At 44.2% G+C, this 21,554-nt stretch overlaps 2 protein-coding genes across 5 annotated transcripts in view; both read right to left on the bottom strand.

Annotated features, from left to right (window-relative positions):
* The window catches only part of LYPLA2 (lysophospholipase 2), a 29,254-nt gene extending 19,800 nt beyond the window's left edge, over nt 1-9,454 (bottom strand). Inside the window, exon 1 of one of the 3 annotated variants that reach the window (XM_044424672.1) lies at nt 9,291-9,454. The gene's annotated coding sequence lies outside the window, so the exon portion shown is untranslated. Of the gene's footprint in view, nt 1-6,985; nt 7,007-7,075; nt 7,194-9,290 lie in introns of those variants that run through there. The other 2 variants (XM_044424673.1, XM_044424674.1) reach the window with 2 other exon arrangements.
* A 140-nt stretch (nt 9,455-9,594) lies between these two features.
* PITHD1 (PITH domain containing 1) lies at nt 9,595-20,321 on the bottom strand. 2 transcript variants are annotated; one of them, XM_044424676.1, is made up of 7 exons: nt 20,021-20,269; nt 19,672-19,719; nt 16,934-16,977; nt 16,328-16,405; nt 14,832-14,936; nt 12,018-12,126; nt 9,595-10,359 (listed from the first exon to the last, which is right to left on the bottom strand). In XM_044424676.1, the coding sequence occupies exons 1-7, from the start codon at nt 20,216-20,218 to the stop codon at nt 10,258-10,260; spliced, it is 684 nt and encodes a 227-aa protein (XP_044280611.1). In that variant the 5' UTR covers nt 20,219-20,269; the 3' UTR covers nt 9,595-10,257. The 2 variants fall into 2 exon arrangements, with proteins under 2 accessions (XP_044280611.1, XP_044280612.1); XM_044424677.1 differs by lacking the exon at nt 19,672-19,719 and having other exon boundaries at nt 20,021-20,321.
* Between the last annotated feature and the right edge of the window lie 1,233 nt (nt 20,322-21,554).

Genomic DNA, 21,554 nt, shown 5'->3' with positions numbered 1-21,554 from the left:
CCACTGGTCCCGCTCTCTTCACCCAGCTATTGAAAAGGTTAAAACACCTCTCCTTAACTACTGGCAGTAGAAGCTTCAAGCTAAAATAGTCTAGTATTTTCATTTTGCTTCGGCCATAACCCTTTTGCCTTGGGTCACACAATGACTAGAAAGCTCCCCTCACCCAAGTTCTCTAAAATGAAACTCGGTGACATCCACATATTTTGGCCTTTCTAGACTTCCCCTTTTCTCAAGCGATATGCTATGGAGCCTTCAGGATGCCAGTTCTGCAGTTGACATCCAACTCTGTGCTGCCTCCCACCCTCCTGCTCCCATGCCTGTCAACAGCCAGCTAAGATGATGAGGGCCCTTGTGCAATAGCTTTCCTAAGACCTTGGAAAGTACCATGTGAAGGACACAGGGGGAATCACTTGCTTATACTCAACTGAGACATAAGATGTGTTCATTTTAGGCATGGGAACTGCATCCCAGCAATTCCCTCCTGCATAATGCAGTCTGAAAGGTTACAACAAACATTTCTCTACTTTTGTAGCATCAGTAAAGGACAAAGCTATTTATATAATTGCTGATAACAATGCAAGCACACAAAGATTCAAGAGCCTGTGGTGTCTCGGTTACCACTGAAACATTGCTACTGACGCAACCAACAGCAGGAAAAAGAAGGGCTATGGTTATTGGCCACTTATTTGGCCATGACTATGACTGCAAAGGCTAAGTAATTATCAAGCCATTTCCATACTGTCAGGACATCAGGCAGCCTACAGTTACCCTCACTGGACACATTCGCAGTTAAGTCCCCTGGGAATGGAACAACCCACAGTGCATTGAACAGACAAATGGGTTCACCATGGCTTGTTCACCCTACCAATTATTTAGCCAGTATCGCTATAACCTTCATGGCTGAACCTATCTTGTCTACCCCTCCCTGCTCCAATTTCTATCCCTTTTCATTCACCTTTTTTCCTAGAGCCTTAAAACACTCACAAACACACAAATGGAGTTATATTTTTATTGCTTTTTCAGACCCAGAAAATGGAATAATTGTGTTCTTAATTTTATTATCATTATTGATTATTTTGGTCTTTTGCAAGTATGCAGGAGTGCATTTACAGCTATCCAATATGGGAAGCCTCGCCTGGTCAATTACCTTGTCTGTTTCTGCTCTTAAGAAGAGTGAAGAAGTGCAGCAGGAAAAGACTGCAAAGCCAGATGCCATACAGGCAGCTGTGTGCACAGTTGCCAAGGTCAGATTCTCTAGCTGTCAAATAAAAACTATAAGTAAAAAGAGGGAAAGTAGGTTCCTGTAAAGGTGGGGAGAACAAAGTCCTCCTTGTAAATGTGATCTTTTCAGTTTTAAGCATTAATCTGACAGTTCTTAATCTCCTTCACCTTTTAACATCTTCCCAAGCTGGTGACTATTCCAGAAAAAGGAAATATTAACTACTTTCACTTTACAGCTACTTTTCAGAGCACTTACTTCTGCAATTACTTTATAGTTCTAAAATATGCAGAGAAATATATAGGGTTTTCTTTAACCTTACTGTTTTAAAATTTGCAGAGCAATACATGAAAATTACTTCCCAATGGCTGGAAAATAAATGGAGGGAAAATATGCACACTTGGATTAACTATTCCTTTACTGCAGGTGTGCAAATTTCCCCACCATTTCCCACCCAGACAATAAATGTGCACGCGTTTCTCTGCATATCTGAGAACCCTTAGGCAACTGCAATATTTGTAGCAGTAAGTGCTCTGAAAAGGAGGCACCTAAAAGCGGGGAGGGTCTAATATCTTTTCTTCCTGAAGTAGCTGGAGATTTGGGGAAGTGCTGAAAAGGCAAAAAACACCAAGAAGTGTCTGCTTATCATTCAAAAGTCAGATTTATTTGCTAAGTGAGAGACCTCGCCACCTTTGGATACATCTTCTTTTGTGGCTTTCTTCCTTTTGCCAGTGCTTTTCAATTGGCAGCTAGGCAATCCCTAGCAATTCTGTGCAAATTTACCTATATGTACTCTGTCTCTGTCAACACGCACTTAAGTTAACCACTTCACTTCTCAGTTCCCTTTGACAGCTGAAACATACAATGAAATTGACCAGGCAAGACTTTTCACATGGGATCAAAAAAGTAGTAGTAATAATAATAATAATAAAAAAACCCAACACAACCAAGCGATTATCTGGATCCATATTTTTTTTTCTTCAATGTGTGAGGGTCACTCCAAGGTACCACTAGGGCTTTGGTGTAGCGGCTGTCACTAATGGCTGCACAGGTGAGATAATGAAAAGCTGCTCGCTAACCAATCCCTGCAACCCATGGCAGGATTGCTTTCCCAGGTTCAGGGAACATGACAACCCACTGTTGGTTGAACTACCCCTAAAACAAGCTATAGGTTGTCAGGGTGCCTTATTTCTGCAAAATAAGCTTCCCTGTGCCAAGTGGTTTAGGTTTGGATTATGTGACAAACCACCATGGCTATGTACCCACAACAGGTTGTAGTGTACCCACTGTGTGTCAAGTCATGTGATCCAGGTCAGAAAGAAGAGGACAGTATCACATAACTAGAAGGTCGGGAAAGCACGTATTCTGTTGCCCATAAAGGTTTGGCATAGACTCCAACAATTTAAGGGTCTCTGTTACACCATCAAGGGTCTCAGTTTTCATTTAAAGAAAAGAAAAAAAAAATCAAATGTCTAGCCTCACATTTGCAAAGGGAGCCTGAGTTCTGCTTAACTCCACAACAGAGATACATTGGTAGGAACAGATCATGAAAGAAGCTGGCATGAGAATTCTAGAAGCCAGGAGAACTGACAATTTTTTTCTTAGCATACGCATCCACAAAACCCGTGTTTATAGCCTATGCTCCCATACTGTTGTTGCAAGCCCCACATCCTTTTTCCCTAGCCTCAGAGGAAATGTAAAAGGCACACTACCATATAAAAATACTCTTAGAAAGGACAGTTTTCTCTGTATGCCAACTTGTATGAATGTATAGCACTTACAGGTCTAGGCTTTTGAAACACAAAACTGTAGTGCTTAGTATGGACTTCCACAACACTATGGGAGTCACAAAGACTTTTATCTCTATCACAGCAGTATAAGGCCATCTGGTACTCCCCCCACCCCCACCCCCAATATATTGGACAGCTCCAATAATCCCTGAACATTGTGCATCTTGGTTAGGGCTGATGGAAATTGTAGTGCAAACCAACTGGAAGAAATCAGGTTACCTGTCTCTGCCCTAGAGGTAAAAGGTAATAATATGCAGCAGTCATGCTTTGTTCACAGAATGGGTACTTCCTACATCTTAGTCCTTACTGAGAAGAGGCTGAGCCTGTGTAGCCCCATCAATCCAGCCCTTAACCTCCCACCAAGGTTACAAATGTGGATTTTCTACTGCATTCCACACATTACTAACTTGGCTACAGACTTGATGGGATTAGTACCTACCAAACTTATTACAGACCATTATTTTGAAAGTAATATAAAAATTAAGAAGGAAGTAACTATGCAATGTGATGTTAAAGGCCACAATCCTACACAAGAATTAGGTGTACGCCTACTGCAAAGCAAAAGTCTCAATGGACTTCTGAGAGTGTCTAACATTCAGATGCACCTATGAGACATAATTTTGTTAGAAAGAATGGAATGATTTTCCAGAGAAAGTAATAACATTGACCAGAATCTTTTGATCAAAGTTCTCAAAGGGGTCTTAAAGAACATAACAGACATGAGATACAGACAGGCCCTTTTATGAATACATTAATCAGCTAAAAAACAGGAAACAGACGTAAAAATAAATAATTTTCACAATGGCGGGAAGTAAACTAGCCTCCCTCACTTCTGAATTAGAGACAATGTTCTTTAACTTATTTATACCTTCTCTTGAATCATGGCAAACAATTGAAATAGCTGTTGAAAATGCTACATTATGCAGGATGGCAAAATCCCAAAAGAAAGAATAGCAAATTATCATAACGTTGTTATAAAAAGCTGCAACAGCCACAATTAGTGTGTGTTTTCTCTCCCTCCCTCCCCTTGCATCTATATATATATATGGGTGTTCAGACTTAAAATGGAAATCACAAAGCTGGAAAAGCTAGAGAAAGTGGAATACAAAATGATCAACTAAAAGTAAAGCAACTGGGGCATTCATTTAAAAATTCTGACTAGGGGAAGTCATGATAGAGGTTTATGAAATTATAAAGATAATGCAGAAAATGGACATCTCTTTCATCTCATAGTACTAGAACATTGTTTGAATGAAGCTGATTAACAGTAATTTCAAAACACAGAAGAGCATACATACCACTCTTAATTAAGTCTATAAGATTCATTGCTACTAATGCCCTAATAGCATTAGCCACTGATTTAGGATGCCATTTAAAAAGAGTTAGGCAAATAGTCATCCCTTAGCCATGGCAGCTAGATGAAACATCCATGTTCAGAGGCAGAATATCCACTTCTTGTTGGGAACAGAGCTCATCACTGTCTGAACGTCTAGAGCAGCCTTTCCCAACCTTGTGCTCTCCAGATACTTTTGACAGGTCCCAGCTAGCCATATTATTTTTTACATTCATACATTCTCAGCAGTTGCAGTAAACAAACTGGAAGATACCAGGTTAGGGAAAGGCTGTTCTGGAGGCATCCCTTCTAGCCACAATCTGAAACAGAAATCTGAGCTAAAGTTAGCTTGTAATAAAGCAGTTCTATTTTCTTATGTCTTGCATGCTTCTATGAGAATAAATGAGTAAAATGCATTGGAAAAAATAAGCATTCCATGCCCATACTTGAGTGAAAGGTGAGGGAAGCAAGCTGTTCAAATTGGGAATAGGATTTCTCTGCTCATTCTCTATTAAACAAAGGGAAGCCATGCAATATTAATAATAAAGCTTGTTCAGTAGTGACAGAACTTTAAAGTCAAGCACATTACAAACAAAGACAACCCAAACAGCTCCCAAACATGACCAAGCCCAAAAGGGACAGTAGCATGATTCTTTTTGAGGGCCAACTAAAATGCTGCCAAGTAGAAAGTGAGCAAGCTTTCAAAGAACCTGAAAGATTGCTCATTAAATTACTTCATGACATTTAGCAGGACTGAATAAAAGATTTTGGATTTTTTTCCTGGCAGCTCAACCAGCCAACTGCAATTTCAGTGTGTTAGTACACAAAGTCTCTCTATAACCAAAGGATACTATCAGTTGGTGTTTGTTTGTTTTTTTGAATGAAGGAGCAACTGTTTAACTCTTTATCCAAAAATACAGGTTTCTCCTGATATCAGTTCCTTAGCTATGTACAAAGCCACAGAGATTCAAAATTACTCATTCTCCAGCCATCTTCTTTTTAATGGGTAAAAACAGAAGTAGAAACAGCATAACTGAGCACAAGGTAATGGGAAAAGAAAGGGGTGTGTGTACTCTAATGAAGAGTACTGAGCAAAACTACAACTTGTGTCATTTAGTCATAACTACAAGTGAATCTGCAATCTTAACTTGTACGTTCAGTGGAACTTCCAAGTAAACATGTTCAGGATTAGGCTTTATGTCAACCAAGGGATAACATCCGTGGATTTATGGCAGTGTATTACCTCTATGACTACTAGTGCAGCCTAGCAGAATATGTGTACCGCTTTGACAGTTGAGATCCCAAGATCCTTTTCTAGTTCTTACTGATGCGGATATCAATTTGAATTAATGGTGGCAAAAGTTAGAGTGTCATTTTTTAGGCCTTTACTACATTTTTGGTGCTCTCCAAATACTGGAGGCTACAACTCCTATAATTTCTAGCATTCACTAAGCTGACTGAAGCATATGGGATTGCTTAATACTGCTATAATGAAAGCTGCTTTGTTTCAATGAAACTTTGGGTACAGTAGTTTGGTTTCTTTAACTGTATCTGCCTACATTTATGTTTTCCCACTCCTGCCGTAAGTTATTTTTACGCATTGTCATTATGTTAGTTGCAAACCAAGAATTATTACACAATGAAAAGGTAGGATAAATATATGTTTAACAGAAAATAATGTTAGCAATCTTTGTTCTTTGGAAAAAAAAGTAAGAGAGAGTAACTGGATCCAATCTAAGCAAGCCCATTAGGCTAGGAACTTATAGAGTGAAGATGGTAAAAAGTGAGTAAAGTGAGAGCCGAAATTATGTAAATAGTTAAACATATTACAATCTTGACCTGCAACCTTGCAATCAAAAGCTATTCCAACATGGAGTAGAAGTTAATCCAGAACCATTCTAGATTTTCCCAAAAATGCACTTCCAACAACTTCAACAGACAACTCATTTGATTGTGCTATACACCCTTCTTTATTCTTCTGCACAACACAATAATCTTCTCCTGTGTTCCCGGGAATCTTAGACCTTCTGAAGGGACTGTTCCCCAGTTCAATCTCCCCCCGCCTAGGTCTCCTCCAAGCTTCTACTCAATACTGCCTACATCTCCCAGTCCATATCCATTCTCTCCTCACAGAATAACCATGATGTGCGGAGGCCAGTTGGGACACTCAGTTGTTCTTAAAACATAAGTTAAAAGGTGGCACCTTTTTGTGCAGAGGAGGGAGGCGTAATCCTGCCCGGAACCCCTCTCCTGAAGGACAAGAACCCTGTCCTTCTTTGTAGCTGGGCCACGCTTGCCGTCATTCCCTCAACATCGCCTCAGACCTGCGACCCTGATGGCCTCAGCCTTGGCAGAGACCGTTCCCCTTACCTGAAGAAAGAAGCCAGCGCCGTCGCCCGTATCCCTTTCCTTCTCCCCCAGCAGGTGCCACTTCCACGCCACACCCTCACTCCGGCCACCCTCACAGCCGCCTTCCCTCCGGCCCCCGCCCTCTTCGAGCCCCCTCCCCGACCCTTCACCTCACATGCCTGGGCCCCCTCCTAACCCCCCCCCGCTCCCTCCTCAGGCGCAGCCTGGCCCACCCGCCCCCCTTCAGAAGCCCCTGCCCAATTAGCCTTCGGTGAGGAGACACCCACCCCCCACCTGGAGAGTGGGGCCGACACAAGCGAGCGCGCTCCAACCGCCCCGCTCTTTCCTTGCCTTTCTCCTCCTCCTCCTCCCCCCCCGCCTCACCTCTTCCTTCCCGTCTGTCTCTTTCTACCCGGCTTCCAACTGAGGGACTCAGGCTCGAGCTTGCCAGAGCGCTACGGAACTTCCGCCGCGGCCAGCCCGCGCGAGCTGGAAAGGCCCGCCCAACCTGCGGGTCTGCCGGAAGTAACGTCACACGCTGCTCTCCAGCTGGTACGGAACCCGGAAGAGAGGGTAACAGGGGCTCTGAGGGGGCGGCCATCTTGGTAGCTTCATTGGTGCCTTGTTCTTCAGAGCCTGCCCTCCCCTAACTCGGTGCCTTCCTGATGTGTTGATACTACATCTCCCATTAGCCCCCGCTGCCTGGGGTGGGTTATGGATGTTGTCGTTAACATATCTGGAGGGCATCAAGTGGGGAAAGGCTGTGTCATTCCATTTATTTTATTCTGTCCACTTAAAGGGCGATTGCCATGACGAATGGCATGAAAATAGTAAACAATCTCAGCTTGATGATGTATATTATTCATAGGGGTGATGATGTTCTGTTGGTATTCGTCAATGGCTATAATAGCATTTGATGTTTAAGTTCCTAATTTATGATGGTAAACAGTAAGGTGAGCATTATTGTTAATAGTAATACTGGCGCTTCCTATAAGTAGTCATAACTTCCGTATGTCACTGATGCTGTTTTTGCACTAATTAGTTGGCAGTGTATCCTGCTTTTTCATTTGTTCTCCATTAACTGAGTATTCCCAGCTACCTGTTAAACGTGCAAAGTTCACAGGTTAATTTTTACCCATCGGGATTTTGGCATTCTGAACATAGAGCAAGCTTTCCTTGTGAGAATATATAAAATAGAATTACTGTTAATGTTCCAAAACTTTTTGGCAAAGCCTAAGTTCCATGGAAGTGGCTTGCTCACCACCATTACTGAGCGAGTGGTTATGAAACAAGCATGCCTATTTTTTTCCTCCCTCATGAGCACTGGCATTTATCAGCCTGAAGTATACGATTAAGATGTTTAAAAATGTACCACTACAAATATGAGGTTGGAATGCAAAACACCATTACCCTATAGGCAGAGCACTTCATATGGCTGTAGCTGCCTGCTGAGTGAATACTGGTGGCAACAGAGGGTTTACTGCTTTTTAACACACTAAATGGCACTTAGTACAATCCAATGCACATTTACTCAGAAAAAACACCTGCTCATTTCAATAGGGTCTATTCTGACATACGCATATAGGATTGAGCCTAGTTAATTCTGTTGCCAAACTGCTGAACTTGCAACTCAGAAGCATGCTAGTACTCTACTTTTTCAGAAAGTACAGAATTAGCTATGAGATGGATTGAATCCATAAAGAAAGCCACAGTCTTAAACTTAGAAGAGCTGAGCAGAGCTGTCGTAGACGGTGCATTTGGGAGGGTTTTAATTCATGGGGTCCTTGTAAGTCAAAATGACTTAATGGCATATGACACAAAATTAGCATGACATGCCCTAAGGTGTGGCAATGGCCACTACTTTAAATAGTTTAAACAGGGCAGGAAGACTGGTGATCTGGAAGTGAGAAGCTTGGTCTTGGGACTCCACCATGGGAAGTGTCCAGAGCGCCATCTGGTCCATCACTGTTGAATGAGTTTCAGTTGTTGCGGCCTGATGACGTGGACAAGGTGCTTGGACTGGTATGCCCCACCACCTGTTAATTTGACCCTTGCCCTTTGTGGCTACTTGCCAGAGCCAAACACGGGATTGGGACCTGGGTCCAGGAGGTCATCAATGCCTCGCTGAGGGAGGGCTGGGTCCCTGCCCCTCTGAAGGAGGTGGTGATCGGACCAGACCTGAAGAAGGCGTCCCTAGACCCAGAGGTGGCCGCCAATTCTAGACTGGTGGCCAACATCCCGTTCTTGGGCAAGGAGTTGGAGCAGGTGGTGGTGGGACAACTCCAAGCACTCTTGGATGAAACCGATTATCTGGACCCATTTCATATTTATATTTTAAGCCATCCTGAGACAATTGGTTGTATAGGATGGGATAAAAATATTCTAAATAAATAAATAAACAAACTAGTTTTATGAAGTGGATTATACACATTCCCAAAAGATACATTAATAAACTGCTACAAATACTAACAGCTAAATCAACCACCCACGCTCATGTGTAGCGACCACTGGTAAGGGCACACACTTTGGGCAAGAGCAGTCTCTCCTTTCCTCCATTGGGCTGCTGTCAGGAAGAAAGAAAACAGGTGGCTCTACTCACTTGTGCCTCTGCTCCAACCTGCTGCTTCGTATGCAAATTGCTTCTCAAGAGATCCCAGCCCTGAAGAGATGAAAGGGGGTTCGCTACTCCTATGCTACAGAGGTAACTTGAGTGCAGCAGCTGCTCGATTCTGTTCTGCTTCTTCATCAGCAATCACAAGTAATCCATCCGAGACTAGAAGGCATTTCTAGAACCAATAATGCTGAAAAGACAAGACCCAGGTCCAAATCCCCATTCAGAAATGAAGCGTAATGGAGCAACCTTTGGCCAGTTACTAAATGTTGCAACAAAAGGGACACGGACATAGTCTTTGCCACATTTATTAGAAAATATTAAGCCACATCAGCCAGAAAGGTGTCCCAAGAAGAAACAAACACCTAGGTTTTTTGTTCTCCCATGTTTAGACACACAGAGGAAGCTGTTAGATGTCAGCAAGAAACCTACTTAATGATGCTCATGGAAAGACATGCAGTGCTTTGGTGCACAGCCAAATCATTACTGCCCTGTATAAGTCACTTTTAACATGCTTGGGAATCAGCCAAAAGCTCACACAGAACACCAATACTTTATCAACCTGTGTAAGTTCCATTCAAAAGCAACAGCCCCACATCAAGTCGGCCAACAACCCCTCATCTCATGTATGTCAGCAGCGGGAATAGAAACGGAGTTCACTGGCTCAGTATATTTCTGCTCCAACCAGATTATTAGATAGTTAAGATAACGACTGGGCAGGTAGGCAGAGGCCAATATTCTCAAGACTTACTACTTTGATACTTTTATGTTCTCAAGCCATGATTGTCCTTAGCAATAGTTTGATTTTTACCTATCTGCCCAGTATTGGGTGCCCTGCTTTCCCAGAAAAAGCACCCCCAACAAAAGAATTAAAGCTACAGTGCTTGGCAGAGCCTCAAGTATTTCACATGCTCCTAAGTCTGCCCAATGGCCTGTTGCAGCTTGAGCGCTGCAGTTAGGAAATGAAGTGTGTCTGTGGTCTGATCTGATCAATTTTGTGGTCAGCTGGATTTGCTGCCGCTTCATAGTTGCAGATAGTCACTTCATGTCGATGAGGCTGCATAAAAACAAGAAGAAAATGTAAGATGCTACTATAAAAGTTTTTCAAAGCTGGAACAGTGATTTGATCCTCCTTCCATTTAACATCAACATTTTTCATCATCCCTGTACGTTTTGTCCATGATTCACTGTTAGACAACAACTCTGGATAATTTGTGCTTGCTTGAGGAGGGTTGTGCTTACCGTAGAATCACAAAACAGTAGAGCTGGAAGGGCCATGAAGGCCATCAGCTGCAACCCGTGCAGCATGGGAATGGGAATCCCAAGCTTTTAATAGCTAAGTGATCTCCCTTCTTGGGACATGCCCACCCAGCCAAAGGAGCATGGCCTGCAACCATTCAGGCTTGTGGGGTACACAGGTCAAAATGGGAGGATGACTGCAATGCCAGTCACTGCCTGTTTAGCTTGGCGGGGCACTAAGCTTGTGGGGGAGAGAGCCACATCAGCTTTGAAATCGCAATGCAAATTTAGGGGTGGAAGGCAATGATGATAAATGGCAGAGAAAAACAAACCAGACTGCCCACTTGAAAATTCCCTACTTTAGCCACTGGGGCACTCTGATCCTTTCCAATAGCCAAAGCAGATGCTGAGCTAGCCGAACACAGGAACCTGGCCAGTTTCACGCAGATTATATGGTAGATATATAAAATGGTAACGGGTTTGAAATTGAGGGAACATTCCAATTTCCAATTTGCGAGTATTAATTGCTAAATTACCTGTGAGGAATAAGAACACCAACAGGCAGTGAGGCCAGCAACCCTTTATGAAAGGGAAGAGAACTGGGTCTGTTTCCATGTGCTAGAACTTACTGAGGGAGGCTCAGTCAGGCAAGTATGGGAGCTAGTCACTTTTATGAATGTAGTGGCAGAGCTGGCACACTCATTTTAGGGTACAATCTTATGTGTTTTTAGACAAAAGGGGCGGCATAGAAATGTAATAATAATAATAATAATAATAATAATGATAATAATAATAATAATAATAATAATAATATAATAATACAAAAAAGAAGTCCAACTTCAAGCATTCCCATACAAGCTAGGGAATGCTGGGAGTTGTAGGACTTTTTTGCTGTCTAAAGGATTGCACCTTTAATGACTGAATCTCCTGACTATCACCATATCAAATAACACTAGAAAGAACCAATAAGAGTGGGGTATGCAAAAAGGGGCTTTACGGAACAGTTACAGGTAGACCCTGTGCATATTGTAATGGATGTGGGCATCAGGGAATGAGCCACTGCACCAGACTTCCACTATGCCACCATAGCCGTTAGCAAACACACTCAGTGGGACGAGGAACATTGTATACGATCACCATTCCTTGTCACACTGGTTTTGCATCCAGTCCAAATCTATACCAAGAACCTCTGCTCAGCTCAAACAAAACTACATGTAATTTGGCTCCTCCTCTCCTAAGACCACCTACTTAATACTGTAAAGAAATAACTTTATTTATAACTTTAAGAATTGGTACCTGACTTTGCTTGATCCCTCTCTTTTCCATTTGTATTTTGGCCATTACACTTTAGATTTCTGTACAGCACTTAATCTGTCCAATCAGTCATAAATGTAATAATGTATGAAGACCAGTATGGCCCTCCCTCCTTCTCTGCACATTCCTCCTTTCCATTTGTCACCTCGGCCCCACACTTACTTCTGTCCATTCTCCCCTCAGGCCTATATAAAAGATCTTTGTTGTCTCAGCACCAAAGTTCTTGGAGAAATGGATAGAGAGATGATGCACGTTTGAGAAGCGAGCAATTCTGGAAGAAAAAAAGTTTGACCTTCTGCATTTGAAATGAAAGTTACACACAAGAGATTACATCCTCATCTCTGAAGCAGTAAAGGCTATCAGTTAATCACACAAGAATGGAAAACCAGGGCTGTTTGGGCCTCAAATAATGGGCCACTCTCAGAAACTGGCAAAGCTGATACCTTGTCTTTCTGACTGAATTTGTAATTGCGTGGGCTTTTGTTGTCTCAAGAAACAAAGCAGGAAATACATGCCAGCAATGCTGACATGCTTGTCCGAGAACCTACTACTCGATGATTTCAATGTACATTTTTAAATGAGCCCCTTATCAGATACTACCTGTTAAAGTCACTCAAGTAAATCCATGACTTTGTGGATTTTCCAGTGTCCGTACCCTTCATGACTTTCAGAGACTGTTTTGCTTTCTGCAAAATATATGTCATACATCTTTGTAGTATATCTCATTTATATGGCTTCTGGTTCTCTTCTTAGTTGAATTTCCCACTCAATGCCTGAGCATAGGAACAGCAATCAAACAACTTTCTATATGTGACAAAGGCCATCTAGTTTGACCCCTGGCTCCAGCCAGCTCTGCTCATGGCATGCCCACCATGTGGACATCCAGCCTATCCTTGAATACCCTCACCAATGGGGCCTCAACCACCTCCTATGGAAGCCCATTCCACACCCTTGGGGTCCTAACTGTCAGGAAGTGCTTCCTGGCATCCAAACGAAACCTTGGTTCCCTGAGCTTTGCTCCGTTGGAGCGCGTCCTGCCTTCCTCTGCAGGGGAGAACAGGTCTCTACCCACCTCCGTGTGACACCCCCTCACATACCTATATGATGCCAACATATACTTCCCCTCTGAGTCTCCTCTTCTCCAGGCTGAAAAGACCCAGTTCCCTCAGTCTTGTCTCATACGGCTTTCCCTGCAATCTGGCCACCATGCTTGTGGCCCTACGCTGCACTGACTCTAAACTGGCTATATCCTTCCTGTAACGAAGGGTCCAGAACTGAGCACAATACTCCAGTTGCAGGCACACCAGAGTCATATAGAGTGGTAGCAATACCTCTCTCGATCTAGAAGCCACACTTCTGGCAATGCAACCAAGGGTGGCGTTCACCCTCTTGACCACCACATCACACTGCGACTCATGTTTAGCCTGCAGTCAACCAATACCCTGAAGTCCCTTTCACAAGTGCTGCTCTCCAGCCACTTATCCCCTATCCTGTACTTATGACACCCATTCCTATGCCCCAAGTGCAAAAGCTTCCACTTGTCCACATTGAACGCCATCCTGTTGTCTCCTGCCCACTTCCATATTCTGTCCAGATCCTTTTGGATCTGGAGTGCCTGCTCCTCAGTTGTGGCCACTGCTCCAGTTTTAGTGTTGTCTGTGAATTTGATCAGCAGACTGTTCACCCCTTCCTCCATGTCATTAATGAAAAGATTAAACAGGATCAGCCCCAGGACAGAGCCCTGGGGGACCCCGCTTGTTACTTCTGGCACCAAACCCTGAGCCAGTTGTTCACCTTGGCAGCCCTCCTTTCCCTGGCTGGCCCAAATCCCCGGACCGGTAATATAGAGGAAAAGGCCACTTGAGCCTTCAGGTCCCTGAGTTTCTTTCCCAAGGCCTCGAAGTCCCTGCTGGTCCTGCCCACCCCCTGCCTGGCTGTGCCATTCATCCCCACATGGATCACCAGAGGTGGCTGGTAACCCCTGCAGGCAACAGACCTCCCTTACCTCAAGGTCAGGGCAGCACATTGCACCTCGGTGTCCCTCAGCAGGGAATCCCCGTGCACCCCACCCTTCTGTGGGTGACATGCCTCCATGTCTCCCTGGCTGTTCCTCCCACGGCCCCTCCCTCAACCTTCTGTCTGGAGGGGGACTGTTCCCAGGGGGGCCTGGAGAGCTCTCTCGGCCCTCAGACTGCTCACCTCCTCCTCTAGGAAGGACACCAGCTTGCACTGAGGGCAAGTGTATCCCTGCCTCTCCTGACAGAGAAGGGGAAACATGTCACAGCTGCTGCAGTGGACAGTAACACCTGTGATTCCTGCCAAGCCCATCTCCTGACCTGACATTGGGTACCCCTTGCAGGCGCTACCTTCTTCCCCCACCTTGTCTGTCCTGCACTACTCTTCACTTGCCCAGTTCTCCTAGACAAACCCCTCCACATACACACAGGGACAAAATTTAAAAAATAATTTAAAAACTGCCCCCAGGGAAGAGAGTCCCCGGGCAGCCTGGGCCACTGCCAAGGGATGACACCACTGGCACCGTGTCCGTTGGTATCGCCAAGGGCTGAGCGCAGCTTGATAAGCCTCAGAGGGCCTCTCTGGCCCAGCGTCCCTTCCTCTCCGCTGCTCCTGTCCCCACCCACCACCATGTAGGGCAAGTCTACATGGTCGAAAGCTAAACCAGTTAATCTGCTATGCTCCAAGGAATGCTATCAATGGTCTTTCTCTTTTAATCCTGCCTTCCCAAATGACAGAGAGAGAAACTGTCAGTCCAACTGTGTTGGACTACACTTCCCATCACCTCCCAGCACAGACAATGACTGTGGAAAGTTGGGGGAGGCTAGTTAAGGTATGTGAAGAACTACTGGGGAGAAGCCTCAGAGGCACCTGTTACACATTGGGAAGTTTGTGGCTGAGAGATTTCAGGACAAGAATTGCTCCACCCCCTCAGCAAAGACCGCACAGACAATGACATACTTCGTTGGATATTCCAGTTCTCCTGTAACATCACGATTCAGGCTGAACATCTGATCCGGTTCTCTGGCAACATTATCAAAGGACATGTGAGGTATGTTCTTAAACCTGGAAAAAGGCAAGGCAAGAATCAACCTGCACAAAGTTCATGTCAGCTTATGCATCCCCTCCAGTACCCAGTAGCTGTACTTATTTGGCTCTGATATGGGAGACTTAGCACAAGTAGCAACAAAAATAACAGAAAAGTGAAAATCAGAAGACAAAAACTAGGAAGAAGAAAGTGACCGCTCATTTGTTTAGGACATTGCATACTCTAGTGCACTATTAAGAAGAGATAACTACTATTTCTATTAGAAACAAACTGAACCACAATTCATGGCTTCCTAGGTAACCGGGTCTGTGTATCAGTAGTGTCATATATACATACACATGCATACATATAAAAAACGCAATTGAGAGTTCTTCTGTCACATTTCCAATCACCACCATGGCTCTTGGTGCCTCTATCCCCAAGCAACCAGAGATGCCAGAACGGCAACCTATTAAACCAAATTCCTGCAATCCAATGCTCAATGCAAGAATTCAAGAAAGCCATTACAACAGTAATTGTTCTATTGTCTCGGGGGACACAGCAGCTGGCCACCTGGTTTCTGTTAGGGTAGAGAATGCGGTCCATTTGGCTGGGATTCACTATAACAGGGTTAGCAACTGACTGAGAGCGCACTGAAGGATGTAGGAAAGCTAATGGACGAGGGCTGAAGACAGATGCAGAATAGGCTGTTAAGAGACCTCACAGAGTTTAAACTCAGGAGATGCTGTGTGGTACTTAGGGAAGGAAAAACAGAATGCTAGGAAAGCTAGTCAAGAGACAAGATAGCTAAAAGAAGTAGAACAAAGTTGGTTGGTCAGCTTTCCCATTATCCTCCAGCCAGCAAGTTGGGGAAGGCAGAAATAGACAACAGTCAAAATGCAAGGACCCAAAGAAAAATGGTTGCCAGAAAGGAGGAGCTGAAGAAAGGACATGGTTGAGGAAAAAGTAGAACTGAGGGGCATAGATGGCCTAAAGACAGAAAGGATAATTCCTAAACAGCAGAAAGGAAGTGGACAAGAAAGGCAGTGGATCATCAGATTATGTTTAGAGGCTGGAACTTGGCAGGAAAGTTTTGGAAACTGTGATTTCTGCTGTCACTATAACACAGTGACCTGGAAACTCCAAGAGGGGAAAGGGGGCCAAAAACATAGAGAAGAGCCTGAATTGTACTCAAGTCAGTTAATTCTTCCCTTTACAGGCTTGTAACAACACTGAGGATTTCAAATTAAGCAGTAGATGCTCAGCCATTCACTGGAAGCTAACTCAGTATCTAATATTGGATGCATAATTCTTAACAGTTGAAGCAAGAATGAAGAACTATACAGATATTTATCTTAGTACGAAACTGATTATCTTGAGTACCAGCTTTCACTGCACAAGAAGTCACCACAAATGATCTGTCACTTACAGTCTCATTTCTGATGGATGTGTGTCATCATCTTCTCCCATAACAATTATCCCTTTTAATTTTACATTGCCTGTAAATCTAAAAGGAAAGGTATGTCAGTGGATTTCCAAATAGTCGCATCACAAATTTAACATTCTTTCTAGAACCAGAAGATGCTGCAGATCATAAGAAGGGCTGCTTCTGTGGGCTAATTACTATTAGTTATTGCCCCTCAATCCATCTTCAGTTTTCTCTAGACTTTTCTCTTAATGGAAGAGCCTACACTAACTGCTGACATCTGGAAGAAATTATTATTATTATTATTATTATTATTATTATTATTATTATAACATTTCTATGCCACAAACCCTTTAAACAAGTCTAATATAAGGTACCTTATATTTTAATTGTAAGCTAATCTGAGAGCCAACCTTGGCTGAAAATGAGGTGAAAAAATAAATTTAAGCAGTCATCTTGTAAAAGTACTGCCCACACCTTGACTTTCACAAGTTTTTCCTCAAATGCTCTGGTAGTTCAAGACAGACTTCAAAAGAAAAGAAGCCAAAACTAAACATGGACAGTCCCAAATGTCAGTGAAACACATACACATACAAAATAGGTACTTACGGAATATTGAACAAAAGCTCTTCATCATCATCACTTTCTACAAACTGGAAAAAGAAATATAAGAGTTTTCACATTCAGCCGGTCTGTCTAATGGTATTCTGTTAATGGTTTTACAATTTATTTTTAAAAACAGATTTCTAAACTTCACAAATGCACAGAAAATTCTGAGAACGTGCAAGGCCATCTTGCCTTGACTTGCACTGTAAGAAAGCCTTGCAAATAAATGCACAGATCTTACCATATCACTGTTCATTTGTTATATTTAACATTACACTAATATTCCACCTTTTTCCCCCAGTGCAGCTTACCTGGCCCTTTCCCCCAATGCAGCTTACCTGGCCCTTTCCCCCATTTTTATCCCCACCCCGCAACCCAGGAAGCAAGCTAAACTGTGTCAGTGACTCCCAGAAAGCCACCCAGTGAGCTTCATAGTTGAGCAGGGACTAGAGCCTGGATCGCCTAAGTCCCAGTCCAACACTCTAACCATCAGTTCCTCCTAAAGGAAATAAAGGAGCATCCCTCTATCACACTTTGAGTACCTTCCTGCCCAGGCATCTGGAAGCAATGCTCATTCACTCCAGCCAGGGGGCATCCTTCAAATCTGCTGACGGAAACCATTTCTTGTCCCCCACAGGAGTGGCTAATGTAACGAGAGCAGAGACATGGCTATGGAGAGCACAATTCTGCTGAAGAGCAGTGTCTGTGAGGCACAGCTGCTGCTTTGTGCCTTAAGAGACCTGCAGGAAAGCCTGTCCTTGCTTTCCATGGCCACGCCTCTCCTCTTTCCATTATCCACCCACAGATAATTCTCTTACTAGGAAATACTCAAACTTTCAGAAAAATGCACCAAAATAGTGTTTTAATCTACTTTAATATGCTCTTTTATCTTAGATGAAGACTGTAAGAGTTCCTAGATACTGAAATAAAGACTTAACCAAAGGCCAAATATGAAGTGCAGTCTGTATTCTTTCACATCTCCTTTTTTTTTTTGTTCTTTAAATCTAAATCTATAAGTCTAGGCAGGGATCATTCCTTTACTTTATCTACCCAATCCCAATTTTGTGATCTCAGAGTGTGAACTAAGCAACCGTTAGGAGACAAGCAAACCTACAGGGAGCTCAGCCTGACCCTCTCAGACAATGCACAAAATGACTAGGCCAGATGGTGGTAACTAACCCTAACCTTTCATAATCAATGCACTGCTTATGTTGATCAGCAGTAGGGGCAGACTATGCCTTTCTTGCTTCAAAGAAATGGGTGACATATCCCTCTCTACAACCATACTGGAAACATTTGTGTGTAGTCTCAAAGCAGACCAGTTAGCATGCACATTTCTTCAGGATGAGCTACAAAATGGGGAATTTCATTTGAAACTCAAGACAAACTGACATGATAGAATTTGCAGGGATGTTCAGGTCACGCCAGCTAAACAACCTACATTCACTTAGGCAAAGGAAACTAAGTTCCACTCCCCGACAATTCATTTTAGGAGGGGACTTGATATCAATAAACTAGCTTAAGTGGTGAGGCTTTTGAATTAAGGCAGCAATAGAAGGAAGGGTTTCCCTGGCCTACTGTGAAAATGGTCATATGTTCTGTTTTTAAACTAGGAAATAATAAAGGAAAGAGAGAAAAGAAGGGAAGAAGCATGCATCTACCTGGAGAGAACTAAAGTCTTCTTTTTCCAGGATCCCGACCAACTTGCTTTAATTTAAAGATTGCTATGGATTTCAAATATGTCCATTGGTACAAACATAGGGTGTTGACTGCGAAGCTTTCCTTATGAGCGGCACCTGAGTCATGCCTCCTGTCCTTACACATGACATTAACGCTGCCTAACTCACGCTGTGCTATTCTGGTCAATAAAAGCCAATAAAACCAAGCCTGTTCCCAGAGTTCTGTCACCATGTAGCACAGAAAAGACCTGTTTTTCACCCATGGTAAAAAATAGAACATCGTACTTGGAATATTGTTGTACCACAACTAAAATCCATTCTTTAGACTGCCTAGCCTGGCCCTTGCTAAATTATCACAGGTGCACATGCACGTGCACTCTCTCTCCCTATACCCAGCACTTGTCATTATGAAGGATTTCCAGGTGACTGCAATTCTGAAGGAATGACTACTCAGGATATAGATAGATAGATATAGATATAAAATGGAAAGTTTTCTATTTAAAAATGTAAGTGTTTTCCAACCTGCTTTACCAACCTAAGTTCATAGAAAATCCTGGCGTAATTAATTTGTGAGTCACAAAGCTCTTTGGGGGTTGGTATAGTCTGTAACACGGGGGCTCAGGAAAAAGAAAATGCAAATGTGCAAAAAAAAAAAAGTTTAAAGCTCACAGCAAGAATATCCCTGGAAGGGGTGTGAACTTTTGGCCCACAGCTGCAATTCTGAATAGCAAACAACTGTAGTTCACATTAGCACTCCTGTCCTAAATATCTTTTCTCTGAACGAAACCCAATTTCAGCCTTCCCCTAACTTGCAGCCCTGCAGAAATGTTGGGCTACAATTCTCCTAACTCCCAGCCACCACAGCAAAACATCTGGAGAGCCCCTGAGCATGGAAAGCCCTATCTGTTTTGATCAGAATTTTCTTTTACAATAAGTATGCTGAGAGTAGGGATCTTATTTAGAACTGCCAGTTAGCTATACAGTACTTCCTATGTGAAAACCGCTTTTCCTTCAAGCAGGATCAATGACCAGGGTTCAGACGACAAAATAACTGGCACTCACGGGCTCAGTTTGGGACGAATGTGATCCATCACAGAACCATGGACGGTACTGAAACGTGAGGTAGAGTTGGAATATGAGTTCTCCTATCGCCTGAACCAAGAACAGGCCACAACAAACCATACATTTTCTTCATGCGTTGGTTGTCTGCTGTTTTGCAAGTCATGGCTAGTTAGAGCAGCTGGGTTCAGACAAGACGAAAACGCACGGCTCGGCAACAACCGATGCACAAAACCGCGCGCGGGCTTCGGCGCTGGCCGGACCCAGGGGGGAGCGCCTGCCCTCCCACCCCTTCCCTTCCCATCCCGCCCCGCCGGGGCAGACACACGTGCGAGAGCCGCGCACAGCCGACCTTCTGGCGGTCCCCGCGGTCCTCCCAGGCGCGGAAGACGAGCGCCCCGCTGCCTTCCCTCCGCTCGTTCAGGCACTCCAGGCGCTCCAGGTCGATGCGAAGGTAAAGGCTCCAGGCCTGGCCGCGCCGCTCGGGAGGCTCTTCGTGGGCGTCGCCATGGCAACAGCTGCCCCCGCCGTGGCTGTGCCCGTGAGACATGGCCGAGCTCAGGCGGGGCGGGATGGCAGGGACCTCCCCTCCGCCGCCGCCGCCGCCGCCGCAGCGAGGGCCACACCCGCGACTCCACGCGGCTGGGCCGGCGCAGAAGGCCCCGGATGACAACAAAGCGGGCGCATGCGCCGTGAGGCCTCTGAGGGGCTGGTTCCCGTCACGTGCGCAACGGTCCTCGGGCCCTCTCGGGAAGAGGATGACGAGGAGGAGGGAGACGCTGCCGGTGCCCGCCGCTGTGCGTGGCGGCTCGGAAGCCAGCCCCTGTGCGGCGGTCGCTTTCAGAGGGGCAGCCGGTGGCTGCCGAAGCAGCAAGGAATTGCGTGGCACCGCCAAGAGCCAAGCATTTATTGCGGCAAAGGGTTTTATGGAGTGCTGCCCGCTTCGTCGGAGGCATAAGGTATTAACGTGGCGCTCCCCGCGTGTGGCGCAGAGATGCGGGGGCGACGAGCAACAGTTGAGGTGGGAGCGAAATGGAATGTGGAAGTACTGCCAGCGGCAATCCTGTTAGGAAGCACTGGCAGGGTGGAATGCAAATGCAGTTGAGGAAATCATGAAATAAAACCAATCCCTCTGCATACCATTTAGTATTTATTTATTGTTGTGCTTGTATGCGACCGTCTATCTTGACAGGGATGTCTAGCTGGCTTAAAACAGTAATCAATACATAATTCTTAAAAACAATAAAAGCATAATATGAAACATCGTAATAAAACAGTGACAATATCATAGTGGCCATATAAAATAATAAATATAGCGAGTTAGAAGGACAACTACATACATCATTAACATTAAATAACTTAAAATCAGTTGTTAAAATGACTGGTACAGAGAAATGTTTTTGCCTGGCGCCAGAAAGAGAATAATGTTGGCGCCAGGCAAATCTCTCTGGGCAGCCTTTTCCATATCTGGGGGGCAGCCACCTAAGAGGCCCTTTCTCTGTTTGCCATCCCTCTCACCATCTCAAGGGATGGCTCTTTTAGAAGGACCTCTTGCCCAGATCTTAATGGGCAGGTAGGTATATACAGGAGAAGACAGTCCTTTAGCATTACCATTTGTTTTTCCCATGCCTTTCTTTAATTTATAGCTCTGCATGACAGATATTGAGGAGGTGGGGGGGGGTCTCATTTATCATTGCCTCTATGCCAAATAAAAGCTGAACCTGATCTATTTCTGCATGTTTGGGGTGGGGAAGGGGATTAGATACTATGTTAGAAAATACTAAATTCTAAGTTTTTAATGTTTTGCAATTCTGGGTTAGAAAGTACAGACTTCACCAGGCTGAGGACAACTGGGTGAAAGAGAGGATGGGAAGGAGAGAGAGGAT

This window comes from Varanus komodoensis, unplaced genomic scaffold (genome assembly GCF_004798865.1).
Source record: "Varanus komodoensis strain SLA01 unplaced genomic scaffold, ASM479886v1 scaffold15, whole genome shotgun sequence".
NCBI lineage: Eukaryota > Metazoa > Chordata > Lepidosauria > Squamata > Varanidae > Varanus > Varanus komodoensis.
The sequence above is the reverse complement of the archived record's forward strand: the minus strand, read 5'-3'. Positions and strand labels throughout refer to the sequence as shown.